Here is a 24,605-nt window from a genome sequence, read left to right as displayed (position 1 = left end):
GGAGAGCTGGGGGTGCTCACCTGGAGAGGAGAAGGCTCCAGGGAGAGCTCAGAGCCCCTGGCAGGGCCTGAAGGGGCTCCAGGAGAGCTGGAGAGGGGCTGGGGACAAGGGATGGAGGGACAGGACACAGGGAATGGCTTCCCACTGCCAGAAGGCAGAGTTAGATGAGATATTGGGAAGGAATTAGTCCCTGTGAGGGTGGGCAGGCCCTGACACAGGTTGCCCAGAGCAGCTCCAAGCCCCATCCCTGGCAGTGTCCAAGGCCAGGCTGGACAGGGCTTGGAGCACCCTGGGCTAGTGGAAGGTGCCCATGGCAGGGGGTGAAATGAGATGATCCTTAAGGCTCCTTTCAACCCACACCATCCTGTGATTCTGTGATCCTCACACTCCCTCACATACATTCAAAATCAAAATTTCTTTGATTTCTGAGGAGTAACACAGGAAGTATCCAATTGTTCCTGCAACTGCCCTCTCCTTACTCATCCTTTCTGTCATTAGATGGATGCAGACACAGAAAATGAAGAGGAAAATCTCAAATAAGAACAAAAATAACATCTTTTGTGCATGTGCTGAAGATCTAGCTATTGTGTCCCTGCTGGTGGCAGGCAGGTTTGGGAAAGGACGGATGGGAGACCCACCACTCCCATTCCCATCCCTATCCCAGGCAAGAGGCTGCCTGCTGCTTATTTTTAGAGGTGATTTCAAGCCTTGTCTCTGATATTGTCACTTTGCAGCTAATGATTGGAACATGCAGTGGTTACACTTTCAGAAACAGCCCCCAAGTACAGCCAGGAGCAAAGGAAACCAACACAGATCTTGTTAAGAGATTTTCTGTGAGTCCTGACTGCAGAGCCAGGTGGTTACAAGCATCATCTTCCTAAAAAGATTTCACTCGGAGCCTTTGGATTTGGGTGCTGTGGTTAGAAAGTGTCACCTGTAACAAATCAAACCTGAAAAGAAAGGAAAAAACCCCACTCTCTCTTCCTGAAATTAAACCTTCCAGAAAACAAGGCTGCAGCTCTTGCTTTTCCTGTGCAGAAGATGATGAAAGCAGACATATGGAACATCCCTTAGGGAAAGGTGCTCACACAGAGCCATCCTGAGCCCACCACAGAGCTACAGGAGAATGGAGCCACCAGGCAGCCAATTCTGAAGAGTCCACTGATGACAAAATGTGTTTTCCTCCACCTTGGTGCATCCAGAGTCTGTTCTGCCAATGGCACAAACTGAGCTCCCATTCCACCCATGTCTGCACAGCGAAACCAGTACAAAAAACAATTAATAAATTATTTTGTGGCATGACAAGAAGCTGTGTGACCTGATGTGAGGAGGACACATTTAGGGAAATTTGCTCAGCATTTACAGGCACAACGGACCAGGATCCTCACCAAGGAGTCCAATCAATCCCCAATCAATCAAAACCAGCCTTCAAGCCTTTAAAAGCCAAATCTGCCTTTAGGTTGGTCCTTCCCAAGCAGAGAGTGAGTGTAGACAAACTCGTTCTGCCAGTGCACCATCGTCATCATTCCAGGTTATTTTTACCCCTGTTTTTTGGCAAGGTTTCCCAAAGAGAAGTTATTTCTCATCATACCTCAGCTGTCACCGCTGTAGAGGCAAAGCTTGTGCAACAGACTCTATCCAGCACAGAACTTCTACAGCTCCTCCTCCTTCAGCCACTGACCAACAGCCCTGGGCTGAGGAAAAAAATCAACCTGGATTTATTCAGATTGGGATTACACATGAAAATCCCATATTCCAAGCAACTGTACCAAAATGACATCCCTTGTGGGAAGAGCTGGCTAGCTAACCCAGGAACGCCTTGTCTGCATTCCTTGAAAAGTTTTCACATGATTTTAGAAGAAATTTAAGTAACTAAAAGAACTCTGTGACATTAAAGCATCTTTTGAATAATCAGATGTAATTAAAAGAATCCTTTAAAGAGCTGAGAATGGATTTGATTTGAAAGGGCAGGTGGAGTGGGCTATAGGCAGAGCAATCCATGCAAAGTCAGCATTTCTCCTCCTAAAGCCCTGATGCTGGACTTTGTTCAGGAATCTTGGAATCCCAATGTCTTCCTTGTTTTCCCAGACATCAGTGCCAAATAAATAGCAGAACACAGTTAACACACAGGAATTTCCCTGGTGGCACAGAGCAGGCGTGACTGCAGCAGCTTTTGCACGGGGATGTGCATTTCCAAGGGAAAAGTGAGAAACCTCATCCCACAGGTTTCTTTTGAAGTTCTACCCTCCCAGGTTGCCCTCATGTTCTGAAGCAGAGACACTTGCTTGGCTCTTAAAAGCTTTGTGGGGTTTCACTTTTGTTCCATTAATATTTTTCTGTGAATTCTGAATGCACTCATCAATGCAGCAGCTCTTCAAAGGGCTCCTGCTGAGCTCCTCGTGTTAATAACCTGTGGTGACAACGAGTCTCCTCAGCTAATGGGGTTTGGGATAAGTAGGTGCCTCCAGCAGTTCTGCTGCTTTCTATTCCATTAAGTGTCCCTGTCCTCGCACCTCAGGACTGAGAATTTTCATTTCTTCATGCTATTAATTATTTTGTCTCCTTCCCACTTCGTCTCCTTGAATATTTTCAGGCTCATGATTAATTGCATATGATCTTTTCCTTAGTTTTTTTAACATCTTTGGTAATGTTTTGCCATTTGGCCCTGGAACTCCATTTCTTCTCCCTTATAATGGGCTGAAAAAGGCATCAGCAAGTTCCACTACAAGGATATACAGAATAAAACATCACTCAGTTCTTTGCTGTAATGAAATACTTTTCTGAGTCATTACAGTTCTCTCCACAAGGCTTCTCTACCTTGTGTCTCTGCCAATTAACTGTTACTGAGCTGAAAATTAAGTGTTTGTGCTGAAAATGATATATTCTCCATGATTTAAAGTCCCTAACACAGCAGAGTTTATAATCCCAAATAACCATCCTGTGATGGTCATTCCAGTGCCTTGTATTCCCCAGCAAAAACACATCCAGGTGAAGAAGGTCCAGGTAAAGTGACACTTGGTGATGGGGAAAAATAAAATCTAATGATTTTGTGGGACCAGAAGAGAAAGATGTGCCTGGGCAAAGGTCCTCTCCTCTCTCCTTCTCCCCAAGGACACAAATCCAACTCTCCTCCCACTCCAAGAAGTCTCTCTGGCTCTGCTGAGCCAGCACAGACCCAGAAACAATGAGAGGACGAAAGTACAATGAAAGCAAAGCTGTGGAGTCCTCAGCAAATGCTTCCAGAAGACCTGGACTTTCCTCTCCTGCTTTGCTGTCACCCAAAACACACGGTTCAGTGCTTGTCACCCCCTGCCTAACCCTGCACAATCTCAGATTGTCAGGATCCTGAATATTTTGGTTTGTAAATCTCACCTGAATTGCATTACTGCTTTTCAAAGTAATCATGAGCTGATTTCACATGGATTTACAGCTGCACCTATTTATGCTGAATAAATAGCATTTCACAGATTTAATTGTAATTTGGGTGCTCTGGACACAGTCACAGAAGAGTTCCATGGTGACCCTCCACGGCCACATAACAACAGCATGGAGCACCCAGCTGCTAAAGAGCATCTGGCCATTGGAACAAAGAAAGACATGATCATGGAATGCCAGACACCTCTGGCTTGGAAGGGACCTTCAAGGTCATCCAGTTCCACTCCCTGCCATGGGCAGGGACACCTTCCACTAGCCCAGGCTGCTCCAAGGCTCGTCCAGCCTGGCCTTGGACACTTCCAGGGATCCAGGGGCAGCCACAGCTGCTGTGGGCACCTGTGCCAGGGCCTGCCCATCCTCACAGGGAAGAATTCCTGCCCAATATCCCATCTAACCCTGCCCTCTGGCAATGGGAAGCCATTCCCTGTGTCCTGTCCCTCCATCCCTTGTCCCCAGTCCCTCTCCAGCTCTCCTGGAGCCCCTTCAGGCCCTGCCAGGGGCTCTGAGCTCTCCCTGGAGCCTTCTCTTCTCCAGGTGAGCACCCCCAGCTCTCCAGCCTGGCTCAGAGCAGAGGGGCTCCAGCCCTCAGAGCATCTCTGTGGCCCCCTCTGTACCCTCACCAGCAGCTCCACATCCTGCTGATATTGGGGACCTCAGGGCTGAGGCAGCTCTGCAGGTGGGGTCTCACAAGAGCTGGGCAGAGGAGAGGAATCCCCCCTCTCCCTGCTGCCCAGGTTTTGGGGGAGTTTGGGGCTGCTGCTCCCCAACAGCTGCTCCACTGCCCTGCTGGAGGTACAGCTCAGTCCCTTTCAGCTCCTCTGAGCTTTCACCCATTTTCCACTTACAATTCTGAACACACATTCAGTTAAATACAGGGCATGCTCACAGTGACACCATCACAGCAAATCACCAGCTCCCAACAGCTCTCCAGAATTAAAGGAAGGCAAGAATCAGGTCAGTTGTTGACCAAGAAGTTGTCTTACATCTTTTATTTCCCTTCTGTTGCACAATTTCACAGAAGATTTCTCCCAAAAGTGTGAATTAATTCGCTTTCTAACCCTTAGGGTTAAATGTCCTTGATCACAAATGGATTAAAATTATAAAGATCTGTTAAAATAATGTCTATTAGCAAAGTCACTTGCTTAAGAAACACCAACTGTATTGGTTAAATCAAGTTAATGAATTGAAAACATCATGGAAAATATTTTTTTCTGGAGGAATGTAAAACAGGGCTTGCTAACAGATGTATTTACTTTGATAATGAGTTTTTTTCTCATCGGATGAAGAACAGGGAAAAAATGCAGAGACTGGTGAAAAACAGACAAGCAGGTGCTGGACACCAGCCTGATAAACAGAACAGATGGGATGGAAAGCAGGCAGGGATGCTTGCAGAGCTCAGCTCATCTCCAGCATGATGGAAGGGGATGGAATCACCAACCAAGATGGATTTGAGAGAGTTAAACAAGTGGATGAGTCAAAGCATATTCTAATGGCCTTGGAGACCTGCAGTGAGCAGAGATGGAAAAAACCTGAATTCCTTGGGTTATTTAGATAGGAGCAGGAAGACAGATGTGGCCCAGGAGGGCAGTTCCTCGCATGGATTAAGATGATACTCAGATTACAAACAGGATCAAGAGAAAGATTTTTAACAACCCCCAAGTTCTCCACAAAGATGTGGACTGAAGTGACTGTGGGACTGAAGTGACATGTGGGAGCAGAGACTGAAGTGCTCTGCTCCCACATGTTTCCTACTAAACATCAGCCAAGTCACTTAATATTTAGTGCACCTTCTTTTTTTGAATACCTGAATTGTGTCCTGTGAAACTTTCCTACCTCAGTATAACTGCAAAAATGCATATAATAATATATGAAATAAAAGCCCAGAGCCTGAAGTTGAGGGGCACTTTGGGAAGGACAACAGCAACCCACAGCATGTTACCTTGCTGCCATTAAAATCCCATTTTTCCCTTTTTCAGCTACCTGCCTGCTGTATTTTACCTTATCAAGGAGAAGATGGCTGTGGCAGCAGAGATGCCCAATGCTCAAGATGGATCTGAATCAAAACAGTCCAATCACCAGCACTAACACTGATGGCTCTATTGCTCCCACAGCCTTTTCCAAGGGTCCTTCCCATTGCTAAATGAAGTGGAATTCTCCAGCTCGCTGTTACCACACACTGCACTGTGACATCTCAGGAAACCCATGATAAACAACCCCAAACTGATAAAGCCTTTGGCAGCTGTTTTGACAACAGCCCAAGACCTCAGCACACAAGTGCAGCCCTTCACGTCTGTGCAGCTTTTTTGCTAAGTTCATCTATGGTCTAAAGCTTCTAAAGCTCTGAGCTCGCCCAAACTGCAGAGTTGTTTCAAACACTGCATTAAAACACCATCCAGTGCTATAAAAGGAAAAATGGATGGTTCCGGGAGGCAGCTCCATGGTGGATGAGCCAGTGTGGCTCAGGAGATAAGAGGCAGCTGCCAGAGATGAATATGAACATTATTTAGGAATGTGGTGTCGTTGATTGTCAGAGGTGCTGGAGGTGCAGCCAGAGGGGATGGCAGCTCCCCTGCAGGGTCTCACATCAAGGCTGTGTTTGGCATCAGTGCCACAGCCATGAGAGGCAAAACAAAGCAGTCTTGCTTTGTCCTGCAAAACCACATCTCCCCTTGGTTGCCCTCCTCCTAATTTCAGAAAGAGCTGCAGCTCCAGTGACACGGGGATGTACTCAAATGTTAATACCATGGTCAGACACAACCTCTAAACAATAAACCATGGGTTACTGAACGATGAGAAAAGCTGATGGCACGTTATGCTTTGTAGGGTTTCCTGAAAACCCACATGCTCATCCTGTAATTCCTGTAACATCCCAAGGACAGACACTGACTACATACCAAGAATCTCACCCTGGAGTCTGGCTCACAACTATTTATTTGCTCCTACCTATGGCCCTGCTCGAGCAGATGCTGCTGCCACACACCTTGAACACTCCTGGATAAAATAAAATAAAGTAAAATGGAATCTTCTCTCTGCTGGGAAGAACTTGCTCAGCTGAAGATGACAGCACCAGCAACCACTGGCAAACAGCAGGTACTAATTTTAATTGCTGGAATCCCACCTCTGCACTGGACTTCAGTGTTACATTTAACCTGTTCCCTGATCTAGATCAAAAGATTCACAGACTGTTTGAGTTGGGAGGGATCTAAAAGCTCATCCCATTCTACCCCCTGCTATGGGCAGGGACACCTCCCACCAGGCCAGGCTGCTCCAAGCACTGTCCAGTCTGGCCTTGGGCACTGCCAGGGATCCAGGGGCAGCCACAGCTGCTCTGGGCACCCTGTGCCAGGGCCTCCCCACCCTCATAGGAGGAATTCCTTCCCAATATTCCATCCAACCCTGCCCTTTTTCAGTTTGGAGCCATTTCCCCTTGTCCTGTTACTACAGGCCCTTGTAAAAACTCACTCTGGAGCCTTCTTGTAGACCCCCTTCAGGCACTAGAATCCAGTCCTTGGATCCTCCAAGATCATCCAGCAGAATAATTATATGTGGGCAAGAATCAATAAGTCCTGACTTTACTAAAAGAAACACAGATTTGTCAAAGTCAATATTTCTTCCTTACTTTAAAATGGCATTAACTTTAAAATTATTCCTGAGGGAAAAGCCCAGCTCAGTTCCTGGAGCAAAGACATAAAGAGTAAGTCCTAAGAGAGGAAGTACAATATGAATAAACAGAGAGGAGGTGGTTGCCAGTTGCAGCTTCTCCTTCAACACTGCAGGCTTCCAACTGCTGGGAGAAGACAAGGTTTCATGGAGACCTCAAGAGCCCCTGCCAGTGCCCAAAAGGGCTCCAGGAGAGCTGGAGAGGGACTGGGGACAAGGGATGGAGGGACAGGACACAGGGAATGGCTCCCACTGCCACAGGGCAGGGATAGATGGGATATTGGGAAGGAATTCTTCCCTGAGAGGGTGGACAGGCCCTGGCACAGGGTGCCCAGAGAAGCTGTGGCTGCCCCTGGATCCCTGGAAGTGTCCAGGGCCAGACTGGACAGGGCTTGGAGCACCCTGGCCTAGTGGAGGGTGTCCCTGCCCATGGCACGAGGTGGAATGAGATGAGCTTTAAGGTCCCTCCTAACTCAAACCCATCCCTGATTCCAGGATGTCCATCCACCAGCTGTCTCCACTTTGCAGTACCTTGTACCCAAAACATGCCAGAATAGAAGATGTAGTTTTACCCAAATTACTGCAAAGATGAACAGAACCAGGAACAGTCAGTCTGGTATCAATTCATAACTGAAGGAGAATACTTGAAGTGACCTGCCAAGCGTTCAAACCACTGTTTTGAAAAAAAAAGCCCCAAACCACAGGACTGTGTTTCCAATCAGTGCACAAGAAGAAGGCAGGAGTGTGCAGACAGCCAGGAATGTGACATCACTGCAAATCCAACAAAGGCGGTCTCTCCACGCGCTCCAGGGCTGCAGCTCGGGAAAGGGGAAGAGAAAAGGGTTGGCCTGGAAAACAAAACTCCAGTCTCAGCTCTGAAGCCTCCAAAAGACCAAAGGGAAGGACCCCTTCAGGCCAACTCTGCCCATTCAAGACAATTAAGGGGGGTGACAGTTGTCACAGCAGGACCCTGAGGGCACAAATCTCTCAGAAGCCAGGCTGGGATCATGGACTGATCACACTCACTTTCCACAAAAAGCATTTCTGTGTAGAGTTGTCATCTCCACACACTCCAACATTGATGAAAGGGATGGGTAAATGTCAGTCCTTGTGCTGAGCACAGAGAGCAAAACATTCCAGAATGGAGCAGATGCACATGGGAACCTCAGAAAAAGCTCAAAACCCGTCCTAAACTTAAATTTCAAGTTTTTTATGTGGACTCCCAGACAGTCTGGGCTGGAAGGGACCTTCAAGCTCATCTTGATCCATCCCCTACCATGGGCAAGCCCCATCCAACCTGGCCTTGGACATTTCCAGGGATGTAGCATCTATCACCTCTCTTGCAGCCTGAAGGCTGTTTTATCCAGCCTGCTCTTCCTGACGGTGTAAAGAGGCAAGGACACACCAAAATGACATTATGCAGTGCCTTTTTCGAGAGCCTGTGGAGCAGAGTCTTTTCCAGACAAACTCCACTGAAACTTTCAGTGTACTAAGCTATGAAAAATCCCACAGGCATCTGAAGAATAAAGTAACTGCTCTATCCATCAGTAAAGGCAGCTGCCCATGAGCTACAGAGGTCATGGTGGGAGACCCATATCTGCAAATCCTCAAACCCTCAGTGGCTCCATCCATTGGAGCCAACTATAATGCTCCTTTGTTAAATACCCAGGAATAACCAGCCCGTTGATTCCCAAGACCCCAGTGAGTCATGAGTGGGGATTATCAGACATCTTTGTGAAGTCCCAAAATGTCAAATGAATCCCACTCCTCCTGATTCAGACAGATCTGAATTTAAGTCACTCCTCCTACTCCCTGAGCCAGAGCAAGACCAGGAGAAGGCCTCTTACCACGGGGAGGTTCAAGTTGGAGCATCTTAAATTCTGCTCTGTGAGCAGTGAACCTGCTCCCAGAGTGAGGTCACTGCTGGATAAAATTTGGTGGTCAGGATGCTGATGATGTAAGGAGGTGGAACAAAAAGCACAGGAGGTACTCAACACAATTCACAGCTTCTTCCAGAATGATTTTGTCAAGGAGATCACATCAACCATTCCCAAAGGAGCCTTGGCTCCTTTGTCTTCCCCCGCAGCGACCACACCCTGATCTTTCCTTTCTTCTACTGAGATTGGTGATAAACCTTTCTAAGGGAACACATGAGACTTGGGATCAGCCATATCACCAAAAACATTTGGGAAAGCACTTGAGAAACTCATGCTGAGACACTCTAGTTCTGAAGAGGTGTCTTCCAACTTAACAGAAAGAGTGTAAAGGTCAGACTGTTCCCAGCTGTGTCAGTACACTACAGATGTTGGGCAGCAGGTCAAGGGTGGGATTTTGCCCCTCTGCCCTGCTCAGGTGAGACCTCACCTGCAGAGAGAGCCCAGTCCTGGAGCCCAGCACAGGAGGGACCTGGAGCTGCTGGAGAGAGCCCAGAGGAGGCACCAGGGTGATCAGAGGAATGGAGCAGCTCTGGTGTGAGGAAAGGCTGAGAGAGCTGAGATTGTTCAGCCCAGAGAAGGCTCAAGTGCCTCAAGGGGCTCCAGGAGAGCTGGAGAGGGACTTGGGACAAGGGCCTGGGGGGACAGGACAAGAGGGAATGGCTTCAAAGTGACAGAGAGTAGGAGTAGATGGGATACTTGGAAGCAATTTTTGGCTGTGAGGGCGGGGAGGCCCTGGCACAGGTTGATCAGAGAAGCTGTGGTTGCCCCATCCCTGGATGGGGCCAGGCCAGGTTGGATGGAGCTTGGAGCAGCCTGGCCCAGTGGCAGCTGTCCCTGCCCGTGGCAGAGCTTGGGACAAGATCATCTTTAGGATCCCTTCCAACCCAGTCCACTCTATGACATCATTATTCTAAGGACCCTCCAGCAGAAGGGCAGCTACAGCTCAGTTTTAAACTTTTCTAGCCATTTTTTAAATGTCTGTGCCCAAGATGAAGAAAAAAAGTACAAACACCACATTGATTAAATGTCCATCACAAAGAGCCAGTGAGAGCCCTTGTGTGCCCTTTGTTAGGGCACATTTCACCTCTGCACAAAGGCAACACTTCACCTCTAAAGATTAAAGCTCAGTGACAGTTACTGACCTTACACACTCCCTCAAAGGGGGAGAAAAGATACTTTTTTCCCCCCTGGAAAAAGGAGTAAAGATATCTCCAGCTGACCCCAGAGACATAAATGATGATTATTTGTGACACAACAGGCTGCTCTCCAGATGCTATTCAAGGTGCTGTAAATTCTCACACAACCCTACAACAGGAGGGAATGAAAGGACCACGTGTGGTGTGGTGCTCAGTGTCCCTAATCTGGGGGATACAAGAGGATTTGAGGTAGAAATAGCCAAAACAAATAGTTCAGGAGAACAGAACTTACGTATTTTGAAGAATATAAGAGGAAAAAAATTGTTTCTCTTTACCAGCCACAGAATAGAACTCGGAATTCCTGAAAATCCCATATAATTACACTGGAGTCTGGGAGGAGCTGATGGAGTTGTGGCTGCTCCAAAGCATCACACAGGGGCCCAGTTGTAAGAGGAAAAGCTACTGGGAATCTCCTATGGAGATCTGCAGCTCCTGCCATACAAGAACCACCACTAACACAGGCACTCAAGAAGGCAGCAGAAGTTTCCTGGAGTCAGCACTCTGCTGTGGAATCAAGCTCCAGCTCAAGGAATGGTGTCTGGAGATGACACTGGAGATGGAGATGATGTGGAGATGAACACCCACACACACCCCCACACACACTCAGCTCTGCTCTGGACAACTCTCACACAACCACAAGTCATTAAAGCATTTACAAACCATCAGAATAAAGTACAAACCTGCCTTCCAGGAATGGAATAGAAGAAAAGTCAATCATTTCCTAGATTAGGACACGCATTAGCTTCTCCTACGTTATTCTGACATAAATAAATAAAAACTGAAAGAAACTCTGAGTGTGCATTTTAAAGTATTGAAAACCAATCCAATAACAAACATAATGTACTGACCTCTGCCAATTTGTATGGTAAGATCAGCTTCTCTCCCACTGTCACTGTCTTTCTGGTCACCAGGGCCTCAAACAGCATCTCTTCTTTCACCTAAAACAAAATATTAATCAATTATTCCAGTGATTTCTTTTATTTCTAATCCAGTTTAACAAATGCTAACATTTAAACTTGAATAAAATGAAAATTCAGTGTAAACAGATTCAAATTTCAAAATTTAATTTCAAAAAATTAAACCACTTTTACCAGCCCTTGCAGAGTTAAGTCCAATTGGTAAAAACATGCCATTGGGAGGAGCCAACTTACACATAAATCCAGCATCAGAAACCTAACACCAGGGTATTCAAAAGAACCTGATTTTCAACATTCAGGCATCCCAGTTGTAGCAATTTCCCATTGCTTTCCTTATTTCTAGTCCGGCTCCTTCCTCCCACACTTTCTCTTGGCAAAATAAGTCAACTTTCTAGTGTTGACAAGATGAAATCATACAAACCACTCTAGAATAAGCCAAGCAGTGTCATCAGTTTCAAAGATATACAAGTGAAGGAGGCTTTTTTTTGTGCTTTTAAGGGTAGGGAGGAGTCAGAAGGAGGAAGAAACCCTTGGAAAAGCACCTGATATTTACTCTGCTATTGGCACTGGATGTTTACTCCCTAAAGCCTGAGTTCCTGGCAAGGTGACAGTCTCTAATCAGCCCTCACAGGTCTGCAGAACAAAACTCAGTTGTGTAAACACAGATACTTCAGCAAAGACAAAAACAGTGCTGACAAATTAGTGGTACCTGCAGCTGCTGGGAAAAAGCCTCTTTCCCAATCAGTTTCAAGACCTTCTTACTTTGAGGAATTCAGGTGTCCTCTCTCCCAGAATACATCAGTTTGACCTAAAGACTTTGACTTGCTGACTGATGTTCATTAAATTTCCAAGTCAAAAAAGGCATCATGAGTCTGGGTGAAAATCTTGGAGCCCAGAATTAATGGATGTGGATTGATCAAGAGAAGCTGCACTGAAGTTTCTACAAACTTCTTATCCTACCTGAAGGACTCCATGCAGGCACCAGACCTCCTCTGGACATCTCTGATTGTCCAAAATCCACATTTCTGAAGCCACCCAAGGCCATTTTTTATCACAGGGAAACCATTTATGATTTGACATGGAAAATGGGAAACGTAGACGTTTAACAATTGACCTCAATGATCTTAGAGCTCTTTTCCAACCAAAACAATTCTATGTATGTACTTTGATTTAAGGGAATTAGTATGAAGAGGAAATGCAAACAGCACAGTGGAAGGCCAGGACTCTCACAAACCATAGCAATAATGATGCCCTTCTGTATGAAAATCTCCTTCTGCCAAAACTACTATCATGGGAGTCTCCCTGATAAAATCCAGGGAGTTTTTATATAACCGATTCTTCCTGCAACAAGAACTTGTTGCTGTGGAAATCAGAATACATCAATTCACCTGCATGTGATGTAACCTGCCAGCAGGGTCTCTGTCACTGGACATGACACTTCAAGGTTCATTTCTTTAGTGCTCAGCACTGCTCAGGAGCCCCCAGTTCCTACAGTCCAATTTTACCTTTCAAAATCAAGCAGGGACAAAAAAATCTCCTGGTTCATCCAGAGATCCACAGCAAGATTTCACATTTGGTTTCTATTCCTCTACATTCACCAAAATATGTGATTGTGTAATTTGCAGCTCTCTGGACACTTTTCCAGCAGCTCTTGACTGTGGGACCATCGGCTGCTCTCCCTCAACTGCACAACTTGGAACAAAAGTGAATTTCACACCATCCATAATCCCACTTCAGGGATGCTGCAAACCCACAGCCAGCATGCTGGCTTTTTTTAATTATCCAAGGCAACAAGGCAGAGGGGTGTCAGATGGTTCCTAATCAAAACAGTCCAAAGAAATATTCCTCAACAACATAAACACTTCCAAGCCCCAGATTTGTCTGCAAACACAGGGATTTTAAGCAATTTAAACAACTGCCCATGCCATCTCTCACCGTCCCCATCTCATGGTCACCCCGGTTCTTTCTCCCCCTGCTCTCTGGATGCAGGGAACCTGTGGATGTGCATCCTTCATCTCCTGACCCCAGGAGATCCCACTGAATCATCTTCTTGTACAAAAACACTCTTGGCAAGGATGGGAATCCCTGCATCTCCCCAGGCCCCTGCCCGCAATTACCACCCAGTGGAGCTCGATCTCGATTCCTTCATCGCCTCTGATGAACACCACGGGTGCAACCAAATCATCCTCATCTGCATTCGAGGTCACAGCATGAAAGTAGCTGACTCCTGATGCCAGGGAGGAGCCACCAGAGCTTTCTAAAGATAAACTCAGCACGTGCCGATGAGTAAGGACATGGAGATATTTGCAGCTTCCCCACATCCTACACCTCCTCCTCCAGTAAGTGTGAAACACTAAAACAGGGACTCCCATTGGTGCAGAGCAGCAAAGAGGATAACATCACTTATTCCTTCACTTTGTGCCCTAGGAGTTTCACTCTCGGGTCACATCTCATGGATTTTTGCTTCCTGGTGCTAAAGGGCATGGCCTGCTCTTCCTCTTCAACACGGCCCACAGGGGTTTAGATCTTAATTACAGGGATAAAATGCAGATTGAAGACTTCATTGCCACAAGTGTGCCCAGAGAGGGCTGGAGCCTCGGGCTCCATGAGGCAGAGAGGGGTGACCAGCAGTGCCACAGCTGGGAACGTCAGCGGAGCACGGCGGGAGCAGGGAGCCAGCAAGGGCTGGGCTGGAGCCAAGGCAGGCAGAGACTGCTCCTCCAGTAATTCTGGGGTATTATGCTGGAGCAGCTGAACAAAAATGAACCATTTCCAGCTGGAGAGCAAGAAAACATCGGGTTTTGTCTCTCCTTCCATATTTGAGAAAGGGATTACAGTGCTGAATGCTCACTCCAAAGATGCCTCGTGTGGAGTAACTGAAAATAAATTCAGATTTCTATCAGCTCTTCTTGGAAAAGAGCTGAACCTTTTCCTCAGGCTTTCAAATAACCAGACAGAAAGGATGCAAGGGAACAGCTGAAGCTGTGTGAGGGAGGTTTAGGTTGGATATTGAGAAAAGGTTCTTCCTCAGAGAGTGGTGGGGCACTGAAGAGGCTCCCCAGGGAAAGAATGGTCACAGCCCCAAGGCTGCCACAGCTCAGGGGTGTTTGGACAACGCTCTCAGGCACAGGGTGGGATTGTCGGGGTGTCTGTGCAGGGCCTGTGTCTGTGCAGGGCCTGGAGTTCCACTCAATGGTATTTGTGGATCCCTTCCAACTGAGCATATTCTGTGATTCTCTGAAGTCTTCTGACTCTAATTCTGGCTGAAAATTTTGCATCCAATGATGATACCCCTACTTATTGCAGTGTTGTTGGACCAGATGAACTTTGGAAGTCACTTCCAACCTCAATCATGCTGTGATTCTACAAAACATCATCCGGAAAACAAATCCAGAAGACAAAGCTGGAAGCGAGCACTGTCTGCTTTGTAATCCTCACCCCCTCCCCAATTAATTTCCAAGACATTTATCACAGGAGGAGCCCCAGCGCCTTTGGGATCCCTCTGGGAAGCTGAAGGCCATTTTTTAGTGGAAGAAGAACTTGAGCACATAAATCTTCTGGAGAGGCCAACTTTAACTCCAAACACAAATGTGCACTGGGACATCTGGCAAAACTAATTTAGGCCACTTGATAACTTGTTTTGCATTGAGGTTAGGTATTGCATTGGTTACCTAAACCTAAAATCTGAACACAAAACTGGTCCACTGAGCAAAGACAGAATTTATCTCTTTCCTCAATGCTGCATCCACGGAAATAATTTTTCATTTTAGTAAACACACACGATTAAAATGTTCCTACTGTTCCAGTGGGAAACAAGAGGTCTCTTTTAAGGTCAACAAGATAATCTCTAATATATTATTTCTGTTAATAAGCCCACAAATGAGCTTTTCCAAGCTTTTTTCCCCAGAAACACAAAGGTTTACCCCCTTCACACAACCACAGCCCAGGCCCTGGAATATTTGCAGTGCTTGCACAGGGCTCCACGTCTGCTTGATCCATCAGGCAGCCTTGACATCACTCCCCGGCACAGCATTTCAGCAGAGTTTAAACAAAGGCCCTGAAAAACCTGCCAAAAGCATCACATAATCCACACGCTATGTCTATTCCTAAAAAAAAAAAAAAAAAAAAAAAAAAAAAAAGTGGAATCGGGGTTTTACTGTAAACGAAACAATGATCTGCAGAGTCTGGCCAAAATCCTACATTGCAGTTTCAACAAATGCTGCTCTGGATGGTTTAATAAAGCAAAAACATATTGGATGGGGTTGTTGATACCTAAGAAAAAGCAAATCCATGGCAGATCATCATCTCCTCCCAGATTCCTTCCAAAAATCTCTGTATTAACTTCATTTTATAAGGACACAAATCTCATTACACACAGGGAGGATGGTTGTGCAGTGGTGCTGCATTAACTGGTGCAGCAGGGAAAATCCCCCAGTTATCATTAGAGGTTCCAACACAAACCAACCAGCTCAGGAGAATTTGGGCCAGATTCCCCTTTGCAGTGGGAGAGGACCCTAATTTTGCCCAAGTTTTTAATTCCAGCCAGGCTGCTGGGTCCCCTCCTGCCCTTGGAGGCCACATCCCCGTCAGAGCCATGCTGGAGCACCTCTGCATCCCCTCTTGGCTGCTCTCAGAGGTGGCCAACGCAGCTCCAGCTGGATTTTTTCCTTCTCTTTTCTGTGTCAAATCCTTGACGGAGCAAATCCAATGAGTCATTTGAGTATAAAGATCAACCCAAAAGTTCCCCCAGGATAAGGAAGTATCAGGTGACAGTTTCTTCCATCCCTTTACTGTGTTCTGGATGGTCCCACCAAACAGCAGGTGACCATAGGAAAGGAAGTTAAACTCTTTGCCAACTCACATTACTTTTATTCTGGGATGATTTTTCAGTTATTTGTGTTCAATGCCAAGATCTGGAGAGGGGATTAACAACTTTTTCAAGCCAATTCATAATTTCAGCAACAGTGGGAAAAGCAAAACTCTTCAGTGACCACAAAAAAAAGAATATAATAAAAAAAATTACCCAAATGAGACAAAACACAAAGTGTCAAATGTTTTAACCAGTGTTTTAGGGCTCTGGCTGAGTAGAACTCATTGCACTTAATGTGGAGTTTGAAGTAGCCGACTAATGAATGAAGAGTGGTGGCTGCTCTTTGTAATGTTTCATCTGTTTGAACCCTTTGGTTCTTCCTTTGGGTTAAACCTGAATAAGCAGCAACATCTGTTGAGGTCTGCAAAGAGAAATGTGGCATTTCATAAAGGGAAATCAAGTCTGAAAATGAGATTATTGGCTTTATGTCAGCTGATTTCAGTGAGTCTATTGAAAGGTTTATACTTGGAGGCAGCAAATACTTCCAGTTCCATGGATCAATTATCACCTAAATGCAACTTCAGGGACAAACAACACCACTTCCCCAAACCCAGTGATGCATTTCATTAGATCCCACCTCAATGCAGCAAGCATTGTCCCAATCTAATCAACAAGCATTTTATGTTCTAGATGGTCACTTGATCTGCAAAAACAATCACCAAGCCGAACAGAAATCGATCAATTTGCTCAGCTACATCAGAGCCTAGTGGTTTGGGTTTTTTTTTCAAATGGTGAAAAATAAATATCCTTATTTATTTTATTTACACTGCCTGGGGGTGCTGTTCCAGCCCATGGCATTAAGGCACCGTTGGATTGACGTGGCTCAGCCAATGCCTCATTTCACATAATCGTGTGCAAAATCCACCCCGCGACCTCCCCACGTGCAGATGTTGCAAAAGGGTTTGTTTGCAAAGGCAAAGACCCAAAGCCTGGAACTTTTTCAGATCTCTAAGTCACTCCCTTACTCAAAACTTTTTTAAAAAACAATTACTTAACTGACTTGGCCACATTTAACAGGGTAAAATCAACAACATTCTCCTCCCCACTTATATTTTCCTTCTGTTTATTTCTGCAATCTCCAAGGCCAAGATGCAAAGAGCATCCAGCTGCTCTCAGACCATATTTTACAGAAGCTTTCCCCGCCCTAAATTCAAAGCATTAATGAAGTGCTCTGAAAATCCCTGAGAGCCAATTCCCAAGTTCTGTAGGCAGGCAGATAACACAACAGTTATTTAATGGAATGAATGAGAAGAACACCACATGTACACCAAAGGATGAGTTGCCTCCTGATTCTACCATAAAATCAGCACAAATTCACCTTCCAGACCATCCCAGGTACCCAAAATGGTAAAGATAATTGTTGCTATAATCAGCTACAAGAAAAACATTTCAGTTGCAAGAGGTTTAGAGCATTTCAAATGAAGTGAGACAGCAAGGGGAGCTTCTGGCCACCTCAATCCATGTCAGGAGTTTTGTGAGCTCAGCTCTTGAAGGCTGAAGGCCAGCAGGACAAGTTGGCTCATTCAAGACTTTTCTCCTGACAAGATGTACTACGGCTTCATAACCTTGGGCTGACAGAGCAGCTCTCCTAAGAACTTATTTAATGTTTTTGGACTGATTTACAGAGCTGGACATGGCCTGGGCCAGGAGAGTAGGGACCTACAAACCCTTCCCAAGGGACACCAGCACAGCAGTGGCTCACAGAGGCCAAGATATGAGGTCCTGAACAGCAGAAAATCAACAGATGCACCAAAGAGCTCCATGAACAGGGACTAGAGGGATTAGATGGGTCTCCAGCATCTCAAACCCAACCCTGGCTGAATCTGCAGTAATAGCAGACAACAAACACGGCGAGGAAGCTCAGCACCTCCTACAGCTAGCATGGAACCAAAGCGTGGGGCTGTGGCTGTGCAACTGCTCGAGTTCCTCAGACAGACTTTGGGACACATTTGAGGAGCACCAGCTGATGGCTGGCAATTGAAGACACTGCCATGTTGGACAGCAGGTTTGCTTTGCATCTAGACCCTGCAACCTTTCAAGTGTAATCACAGAAACAGGATTTTCAGTCAATGACACCTGAAGCTGAAGAGTAGAGGCAAAAACCCTACATGAAAAAAGTTCCTGTACCTTCTCCTTGACAAACATGAACAGTCCATAAGAATGGAAACACGCAAGAACTTGAACTTTGGTGCAACTGGAAATGAACCGTGCATGTTTTGTGTCCTGAAACAGAGGTGGCTTGTTTGGTGTGGAGGTTCCAGGAGGGAGAGCAGAGCCTTACCTCCAGCAGCTCCGACACGATGGGGAGGATTTCAGGGTTACAGATGTCGATGGAGTCATCCCTGTAGGTTTTCTTTTTGTAGCGGATGTTCCCCAGGTGCAGGATCGCCGACAGCAGAGAGAAAATCCTAAATACAGAGAATTCATTTCCACTCGGTTTTTCATAAAGTGAATGAAGAAGCAAATTTCACCCCCAAGGGCCATGTCCCTCTTTGGCTCATTCTTCTGATTTTCAACCCAAAGCATCCACTTTGCCTCATGTCAAAAAGATTTTCATTTAGTCAAGTACCAAACTCGCATCCATAAAGTTTCCTGGAAAATTCTTTAACACATCAAACCTACAGTTACAAAATTACAGCCCATGTTGTAAAAAAAATAGAAATCCTCCAGTAATCTTGATATCCAGATTAAATATTTCTCATACAATTGCATAAATTAAGGGGTAGAGTGGGCATGGCCATGCAGGTGACCCCTCTTAGTCCCCTGGGACGTGTGTTTTTGTTACCTTTTTGGATCTAGTCCCAGCCAGGAACAAAAGACTGTACAAAACAGCATAAATGCTTTTATAATATCAAAGCAACTGTGACAAACAGAAGTGCTACACTTCAAGTAAATTTATCCAACCAGTTTTTCTGTTTTGGGGGGAATTTGGTCATGTTTAAGTTATCTCCCTTCCAAAAAAATAGAATCAGACACTCAAAGAATATCCCGAGTTGGAAAAGATCCACAAAGTTCATTGAGCTCAGCTCCTGAGCCATGGCTGACTTCAGCTATAAATCCTGTTTGTCCCTATTTCTGCACTCCTTTGGGAGATAAAAATGAATAAACCCAAATGTGATTCCTAGCTATGCCACCAGCTTGTCTGGACAACACACCTTCAGTTCTCCAAGTCCTCCCTTATCTCTAAAACAGGGATACTGACTCCTTGTTGTGAATTTCAGGGTGCAATTTTATAGAAGTTTCTCTTTTCTGCTTCCACAAAGGTGAAATCCCATGTTTTGCCATACAGAAATTACTTTAAAAAGTATAGTAGTATTTAAAACATCCTTCCTATATCTCAGCTGAAGGTGGCTCCTTTTTTGTGCTGCAGTTGTGTAACGCCAAGTGAAATAAATCTGCTCGTGTAGTGAAGAATCCACTTCATTTCTGATGTGCAAAATTCACCAGGAGCAACTTGTGTGCCAAGGAAAATCATTGCACAGTAAATCAGAAGTGAGAATTTACTGCATCACCTGACTCTGCTCAGTCCTGACACTTCCTGATTGCTTTGCTCAGGCAATTAAACCCCTCAACAGGCTTTAGACAAACCTCGTCCTGAAACCTGATAAAGCAGCCTCTGACACAGAACATATTCACACAAGTCTGGATCCTTGGGTTTATCCATGTGTGTGGGTAAGATAGAGAAAAAGCTGTTTTAATTTCATAATTGATTTGTTACAAGTGAGGGATAAAGGACGAGCTTCCAAAATTTCTCAGTTGTGTGAAAATATCTTTGAGGTAATTTTTTATGCCAAGTTCTTCCCAACCTACTTAAGCCTTTCAAGCCAAAAATACACAGGAGGGATTATTTTGTGGGTTTGGTTGGAGATGACCCTTACGAATCCTCTAAATCCATGGTGTCAGTGGTATTGCAATCCAGCTAAAGTCCTGTTTCCAAACCAGCATGTCCAGTGAATTAGTGAAAAAGGCCAGCTGGAAATGAATTTACAGACCTAGAACTGCATGCAAAGGGTTAAGTTTGATGAGGGATAATGAGGGCTTCTGATTAAACCAGGCTCTGGATTCATGACATGCAGAGTGAGACGTGATTATTCATGAACACTTGAGAAATACTTCAAGATGTCAACTTCTGCCAACGCTCCATTTGCATGAAGAGAATTGTTAAGTACAGCAATGATCATGGAATCACAGAATGGTTTGGGTTGGAAGGGACCTTAAACTCATCTGGCTCCATCCTGCCATGGCAGGGACATCTCCCACTAGCCCAGGGTGCTCCAAGCCCCGTCCAACCTGGCCTGGGACACCTCCAGGGATGGGACAGCCACGGCTTCTCTGGACAATGTCCTGCCAGTGGAGGTGACATTAACCAGGATCATCTCCAGGCTATAAAAATGGAAAATAAACTCACTGTCTGCGTGTCTTGGGCAGAAACCCCACCATCTCCATGGCGAGCTGGAGCCGCTCAAAGTCGTGCTTCAGGTCCTCCCCTTCCACGGAGAAACAATCCTGTTGGATCAAACACACAGAGGAAGCACTGACACAAATCAGCACCAGATCAGCTCCAGATGGACAAGTCAGTGCTCTGTAAATATCACTGAGTGATCTCCAGGTCTTTTATCAGCAACATTTCCAACCTGGCACTGGAAATACAACATTTTTCACTAATATTTTCTAGAGATGCATCCTTGTTTCCCAGGTTTAACCTCTGAGGAAAGAGGTGAGTCACCCCATTCCAAAAGCGTGGTTAGAGTTGGTCAGTGTGGGACACCTCAAACACAAAAAGGATGGGAAATAACAAGATGAAATCTGTTTCACATTTACAGGCAATTTATTCCACATTCAGTCCTATAACTAAAGAAGGAAATTCAGTTTTTAAACAGAGTTCAGATAACTTCATGTAAATGATCAGTGGATTAAATCCTGTGTAGGAAAGGCAAAGCTTTAAATGTATTTTTCAGTAACTTTGTTTGAACTACCAAGAAGTTATTTCAAAATTGGGAGAATTTGAAATCCAGGATATTTTATACTTCTTAACATTTTATTTTTTCCTTGATATCAGTCACTGACATGTTCAGAAAAATCCACTGACATTCCAGACCCAAGCAAAGTTGTCCTGCACCAATACTAAGGGAACAGAAATGCTCTTTAAATGAATTTATAGACCAGCAATGACAAATTTCTTCTGCTTTGGCTCACTGTAGGCCTCCAATGGATTATTTATTCTTCTCTCTGCCTTCTGAGCCTATAGTTAATATTCTATCCATTGCTGCCTATAAGAACTACCCATCTATGAATCAAAATTAGTTCACTGTGTAGCACACAATATCGTGCTATTTTAAACCTCAGAGTATTTTACTAACACTTAAATCAAGACTTTCTACAAGTAATTAGAGACTTTCAACAAGTTAATCCAAGTGTAAGTAAATAGAAATAAAAATTCTACAGAAAGTTTATTAAAATAATACAAATAAAGATTGTAGCTGCAGTTGGAGTTAATTAAGCAGCCGAATGCACATAGTTTATTTTGATCATTTCCTGAACATCATATTTATCACACAAGGAAATGTGCAAAAATATTTTGCACAAATAATTAGGAAAGTCTGCATTAAACAGGGTTATGTAAATCATTCATAGGCCCCTTGTACTCCCTGATAGTATAGAAAATTAATCATAAATACAGAATATACAGAATGAAGTTATTTTATAATATCAACTTTGTATTTTACAGCATTTAAAGCCTGACAACCATATCAACGAAGTTCTTCATCCCACTCCAATGCATCATTACAGCCAAGTTCTGGAGTGGAAAACCCTTATTTAAGATATTTATTTATATTATTTATATATTTAAATGTTGATGTTATTATTTATTATATTGTTTACATATTTAAAATATTTATTGCAACATAGGAGACTCCCACACAACTGCACTAAAAGCCAGAGAAGTGCAATTGGACAAGAGAATCGAAATTTTTTTATCAATTGTCCCCAGGGACAAGTTAATGCTCCATGGGCAAAGTGAATTTGGAGCTGTTGAACAGGAAAACCATTTAAAGCCATGCACAGCATCAATGAAGGCGGGGATTGAAATTCCAGAAGAAAATATCAGCCTGTTTTAGGAAAGAGTCACCAGAAAAGGGCATTTTCACCTTCCATTAGGAGGTGATTGGAAACAACCCTGTCCCAGAGCCATCCAAAGAAACACAGCAATGACATCACCAGGAGCAGGGACACCAGCACTGATTATTCACACCAGAAAATCTCAGGATGAGACCTTGTCCCTCCTAAGCTCCAACCTGGCTTCCTCAGCCACTGCACTTCCACTGAGAGCTCAGCAGAACCTCCCACCCTCGTTCTGGCAGGGCCTGGACTTGGCAGGACAACAACACACCCACAAAATCTGCAAATTAGGCTGGTTTAAAGCTTTTTTTAAAGACACCAAGTGGTGCTTTTAGTGACACTCCACATTCCAGGAGACGTTTTCATTTTCTGGCATCATTCCTCCAAAATTAAGTCACGTGTCAACAGCAAAATACCCCGGACAACTCCGAAGTAGCACAAGCTATGCCGAAGGCAATTTAATTAACGATTTACATAACAATTGCCCGACTCATTAATCCGCATGGAAAGACTTTCAGCAAATTCTGTACTTAAAAGCGGATGCTCTCTGCAGTGTTCCAGCACGGGACCGCTTCCTAATGGATGATAAATGAAGGATAATTATAAAGTAGAGGAGTGTCCTTGATATTAGAGCAGACAAGCATCACACAGTGCATCCCCACAGACCTAACTTGCCGTTAATGCCCTGCCAGAGCAATTAGTTTCCCAGCAAAAGTGAGTCCCCTGCTTCCTGTAGGCACATCGAAGCGATCCATAGATTTCCATGGAAAATTTCAAGAGGATAAAACAGGGTTTCTTTATAAACTTGGTGTCTGCAGCAGGTTGAGTTCATGGGTATGAGGAGAAGCCCAGGGTAGGCTTAAGAGTGAATCATCAACTGAAGCCAAGATGTGATTTACCAGAAAATGATCCCAAATAAAATGATCCTAAATAAATTAGCAAATAATCAGCTAAATGGTAATGACATGTGGTTTTGCTGCATAGAATAAGGACACACACGTGGCAGCTCCCAGGCTGGCAGGGTGTTCTTGGTCATGACAGGAGAAGGTACCAAATTTCAGGGCTGCTTTAATTTTAATTCCTCCAGCAAACTGTCCCAACTCATTCCTAAAGCAATTAAGGGCTTTCCAACTTCTAAAGGGTATTAAGGTCTAGAACAGCATCTGCTCATCACTCCCTGCTCCTGCAGGACCCCTGAGGATGGATTAAGGATGCCAATCCAATACTCAATATTTTTAACCTTGTGAGGGGAATTCCCTCCTCCCCTCCTAAGGATTTGCAGGGAAATGTTGCTGTTAAGACACTTGTTTACCCTGAGCGAATCCCAGCTCCTTCCCAGTCACCTCTTACTCTTGGAGATGCATCAGCAAGACTTATACAACCATCAGGCACACGGGAAAACCCGCAGGAAGGACAAGCAGCTGATGCCAAACATGCTTCCACATGCAGGACACACCCACGTGAGCACCAGGACACACACAGACACCCAGGGCACGCTGGTGGCGCAGGAGGAATGGGGAAAAGCTTCACCGTTCCCTTTTTTGGGGCGATCCATTTGGAAAGGATGATCATGTCAGCAGAAGTATTTTAGGAGAAGGAATTGTTTTTGCACTCTGAAAAAATCAGGATTTGATTTTCTCGCAGATGGCTGGGGAGATGTTTTTGGGTTTGTCTGGTTTTTCCTGGAGGCTGGAGAGCAGATACACCACTACAACCAGCATGACATGAAACACCTCTTGGGGCTTCAAGACACTGATTTGCTGTTTTATTGGAATGGATTTTCAATTTTCACATTGCTGCCACATCACAATTTCCATAAATCATCACGTATTCTATCAGGAAGGAATGAAAATCCCCTTAAGTTTTCTAAAACTGAGATGACTGTAGGGAGCTGACCATCTCCAACTGCTGAAGAAGCTTTCCAGATGGAAGGAGCCATAAAAGGGTAAGGGAAAAAAATCTGTACTGTCACAAGCAACACCACTGCAGGACAAAGGGTGGTTAATGGGTTAAACTTGATTGGATTTGGCTTTCTTGGTGTCCCTGAAACACTCAAGTGAGAGCAGCCCTGCACCAGCAAGATGGAAGAGGCAGGTTCTTGTACTGACCGGCTCCGAGTCATAGCAATAATCATCCCAGCTCTGTCTGAGGGGTTTCTTTGTCATCTGAAAGCAAGGCAGAGTGGGTTAAGCAGCCTTCCCACCCCAAATCACCCCCACGACCTGCTCCCTAGCCAGGAAAACAATTGTTGTTATTCTGCAGAGTCATTCCCTGGTTTTATTTGTTTTAAGGGAAGATTTATGATGCTTCTGCATTCCTGGTGCTGGTTCCTGCTCACAGTGCATCAGCAAGGGCCTCTCATCAATAATCCTAATCAATACTAGAACGTTTTCTTCTCTTAAGAGTTGGGGGAACCCTTAGTTTATCTGGAGCTGAAGAGCCACTGATGCCAAAATCCCACTGAAGAACA

The 24,605-nt window shown here is 44.9% G+C and overlaps 1 protein-coding gene across 8 annotated transcripts in view; it reads right to left on the bottom strand.

Moving 5' to 3' along the window:
• Nucleotides 1-24,605, bottom strand: part of MYO9A (myosin IXA) — a 175,603-nt gene that overhangs the window by 80,739 nt on the left and 70,259 nt on the right. For 7 of the 8 annotated variants that reach the window (XM_063412689.1, XM_063412691.1, XM_063412690.1 and 4 more), the window contains exons 6-9: nt 24,244-24,300; nt 20,424-20,521; nt 18,297-18,423; nt 11,077-11,166 (exon numbers count right to left, since the gene is read on the bottom strand). In XM_063412689.1, the coding sequence (XP_063268759.1) occupies nt 11,077-11,166; nt 18,297-18,423; nt 20,424-20,521; nt 24,244-24,300 (372 nt within the window). The remainder of the gene's footprint in view (nt 1-11,076; nt 11,167-18,296; nt 18,424-20,423; nt 20,522-24,243; nt 24,301-24,605) is intronic. The other variant, XM_063412695.1, reaches the window with a different exon arrangement.

This window comes from Prinia subflava, chromosome 15 (genome assembly GCF_021018805.1).
Source record: "Prinia subflava isolate CZ2003 ecotype Zambia chromosome 15, Cam_Psub_1.2, whole genome shotgun sequence".
In the NCBI taxonomy this organism is placed as follows: Eukaryota; Metazoa; Chordata; class Aves; order Passeriformes; family Cisticolidae; genus Prinia; species Prinia subflava.
The sequence above is the reverse complement of the archived record's forward strand: the minus strand, read 5'-3'. Positions and strand labels throughout refer to the sequence as shown.